The following is a 3,276-nucleotide window of genomic DNA, read 5'->3' on the forward strand; positions in this document are numbered from 1 at the left end:
AGAGGAGTTCCAGCATGTCTCTGCACCATGGAAAGAGGAAAGCAATTCAGCCAGGGCACAGGTGAGCACCCAGCCTGCTTCCTCCCATGGGACAGGGACAGGTGCGGCCAGTGTCCCTGGGAACAGCACCTTGCCCTGGAGAGCACACATTGCTGCCTTCCAGGGTCAGAGTCTTGGGGGGGGGCAAACTGAAATAGGCAAAACTAGTACCAGGCCGTGAAGGGGCATCTCCCCTGGCACATGAGCCCCTCTGGCACTTCAGGGGGGCTCCTTGCTAACAGGCAGTGTCTGGTGTTCCCGGGCAGGGATCCTGTATGACACCTATCCACTGTCAGAGGACACCTGGCACACACATCAGTTCAGCTTCATCAAGGTAATGTGCTGGCAAGCAGCTCTGTGGGAGGAGTGGGAGCTGGAGGGGGTGAGGTGGGGCTAGGTACTGAGCCTCCCCTGGATCCGTGTGGCAGGACCATGCCTTCCGCCTGCTGCGTCCCGGCGGGATCCTCACCTACTGCAACCTGACGTCCTGGGGAGAGCTGCTCAAGACCAGGTACAGCGACATTGAGAAGATGTTTGAGGTGAGTGTTGTCCCCAGGCCCCTCCAGCCCAACCTGGGGTGCCCCAAAGCCACCCCACCAGCCTGGGCACCTTCCAGGGTGCTTCCCAGTGTGGAGCAGGGGGAGCCAGATCACTCCATGGCTAACTCATCCATGGATGTGTGGCTCAGCAGCAGATGCTGGACGGGAGGTTTTGCCCAGGACAGCCCAAGGTGGGGTCCCTGCCTCTGGCTGTGCTGTGTCACTGCAGTGTCCCCACTCGCCTCCTGACACCTCAACCATGGCTTCTTCTCCCTCCTCTCCCGCAGGAGACCCAGGTGGAGCACCTAGTCCAGGCTGGGTTCAAGCGGGAGAATATCAGCACAAGGGTGATGGAGCTGGTGCCCCCCCCGGAGTGCAGGTACTACTCCTGCCCCAAGATGATCACACCTGCCATCCTGAAACACTGAGAGGCCTCGGGGGCTGCCAAGGGGGACATATCCTGGGGAGCAGAGAAGGAGAACAGCTCTTAACTCCTTTGATGACGACATCGAAACCAATTTATCCAGAGGCAGCTGGAGGCTTGGGATAGAAGTCCTGGATTCCAAGGGACAAAAGGACCGGAAACTCACTGCCCTCCAACGTCCCATCCTATGTCTGTCCCCTTGGGATTTTCACTCAAGACTCACCTTGAAATTCCTCAGTCCAGCTGGAATTCCAGAGTGCTGCTCAAAGGGGTTCCAGAACTAGCTGTTTCCTCTGAAAACTGGATCACTGGGAGAAATCCCAGGGCGGCTTCCCACACAGCAGCCAAATAATCCAACCCAGGGGCAGAAACAGGGAGGACAGAGCAGTTTGAGGCATTTCAACGCATTTCAGCTGCTCCTGGAGCAACTCCCCAGGGAAGTTTCCCAACAGTTTTGGCTGGAGTCCACAGCAGTGAGTCCTGACCCTGATAACCCCTCACAGCCCAACAGATGTCTTTCCCTCTACCCCCAGAAGGGACAAAGTCCATTAAAAGGAATGAAATACCCAAACTGCTGTTTCAGAGTGATTTATTTGTCTTTCCAAAGTATGTTTGTCAGTCGACCACTACCATTCTTTGTCCCAGGCTCCAGGATGCATCCAGGACAGGCTGCTTTATCCCCACCCTGTTAAGGAGCTCTGCAGTCAGGTTTATAAGTCATATTCTGACTTCAAGCATCAATATTTTACTTACAGCAAAAATAACCTTCTGCCCCCTGTGCACACAGATATTAGGGATTTGTGAGATCCTGTGTATGAATTATCAACGAGGAGCAGGTGGTGAAGGAGGGATGAGCTCAGGGAGGCCTCAGGGCTCACCTGAATGTGTCTCAAAACTTTCGAACAAAGCTAAAAAGCACATCCCAGGTTCTGGCAAGGTTTATGTTCATTCTCCTTCCCTCACAAGTGGTTTGGACCAGAAACCAACAGGCTGAATGTTCCCAAATTCAGGTCCTGCTTTTTTAGTCCAGTTTTTAGTTCAGTTCTTGAGACCATAAAGATTACCAAAGACAGAAGCACCTTGACCAGGTGGAGTTTTATTGGAGGGGCTGAGGCCCCATTTGTGCGTGGATGTAAGCAGTGCCAGGGATGGGGACAAGGATAAAGGCTATTTCCTGTACCAGATCTGAATCTTCTTCTCCCGCTTGATCTTCCTCTGGAGCTGCAGGATCCCATAAAGCAGGGCCTCAGCTGTGGGTGGGCAGCCTGGGAGGGACAGAGAGAGGATGGATGGCTGCACGGAGCAGAAGAGGTGACAAGCCAAAGGATTCATCCCAAAGCTGTGACTTCCCTCGGGCTTTGTGGTTGGCACAGGCAAGAGTTTAAAGAAGCTAAACTGATGGTGTTTTGCAATAAGGTCGGTATCAAACACAGCAATGCTTTGTTTTAAGCAAAGTGTATCTAAACTACAGCTCACACTTCCCACACCAGTTTCAGGTACCATCACTTGTCAACCCACTCACAGGTGCCACCACCTGCACAACCCTCACTGCTGCCCCAGCAAAGCCCCTGAAGCTGCTGCAGCTTCACCTCCACAGTTTGAAACAGGAAAATCCGTAACACCACCCAGCTGTGTGGGAATGCACAGAATTCCGCTCATTCCCTCCCTGCTCCCAGGCCTACCGGGGACATAGATGTCCACAGGCACGATGCGGTCGCAGCCTCGCACCACAGAGTAGGAGTAGTGGTAGTAGCCTCCGCCGTTAGCACAGCTGCAAGAGAGAAGCAGCGTCAGCCCCTGGTCCAGCCCAGGATGGGGAGCAGGAGGCCAGGGGGAAGGTGACGCCAGCAGGTGAGCACTGCCAGCACAGACCCACCAGCAGAGCCCACACTGAGGGACAGTGCAGGTGACACCACGGGGGTTCAGTCCCTCCATGAGCCTTTTGTGCTTTTAGCTGAATCCAACCAAACTGAGTCATTCCCATCACTCCTACCAAGCAGAGACTCAGTTCTTCCTCTTTGCTGCAACACCTCTATATTTTGCCATTGAGCATTCCCAGAACTTGCCCTGTCCCAGGTCCCAGGTCTCAGGTCCCAGCCTGGACCAACCATCCTCGGCCTCAGGGGATGAGCAAGTTGGCAGAGTAATAGAATCATTCAGGTTAGAAAAGACCTCCAAGATGATGGAGTCCAACCGAGTTCCTCCAAGGAACACATTCCAACTGAGCTCCCCCATTAAGCATATTCCAACCAAGTCCCCACACAGCACAGATTC

The 3,276-nt window shown here is 54.1% G+C and overlaps 2 protein-coding genes across 2 annotated transcripts in view; one reads left to right on the plus strand and one right to left on the minus strand.

Moving 5' to 3' along the window:
* The window catches only part of GAMT (guanidinoacetate N-methyltransferase), a gene marked incomplete at its 5' end in the record, with an annotated part of 2,227 nt that extends 1,221 nt beyond the window's left edge, over positions 1–1,006 (plus strand). The window contains 3 exons of the mRNA XM_009075853.1: positions 306–373; positions 468–578; positions 866–1,006. Coding sequence (XP_009074101.1) covers positions 306–373; positions 468–578; positions 866–1,006 — 320 coding nt within the window. The remainder of the gene's footprint in view (positions 1–305; positions 374–467; positions 579–865) is intronic.
* A 1,078-nt stretch (positions 1,007–2,084) lies between these two features.
* The window catches only part of NDUFS7 (NADH dehydrogenase (ubiquinone) Fe-S protein 7, 20kDa (NADH-coenzyme Q reductase)), a gene marked incomplete at its 5' end in the record, with an annotated part of 3,539 nt that continues 2,347 nt past the window's right edge, over positions 2,085–3,276 (minus strand). The window contains 2 exons of the mRNA XM_009075855.1: positions 2,085–2,267; positions 2,685–2,773. Coding sequence (XP_009074103.1) covers positions 2,170–2,267; positions 2,685–2,773 — 187 coding nt within the window. The remainder of the gene's footprint in view (positions 2,268–2,684; positions 2,774–3,276) is intronic.

This window comes from Acanthisitta chloris, unplaced genomic scaffold, assembly GCF_000695815.1.
Source record: "Acanthisitta chloris isolate BGI_N310 unplaced genomic scaffold, ASM69581v1 scaffold24575, whole genome shotgun sequence".
Lineage (NCBI taxonomy): Eukaryota > Metazoa > Chordata > Aves > Passeriformes > Acanthisittidae > Acanthisitta > Acanthisitta chloris.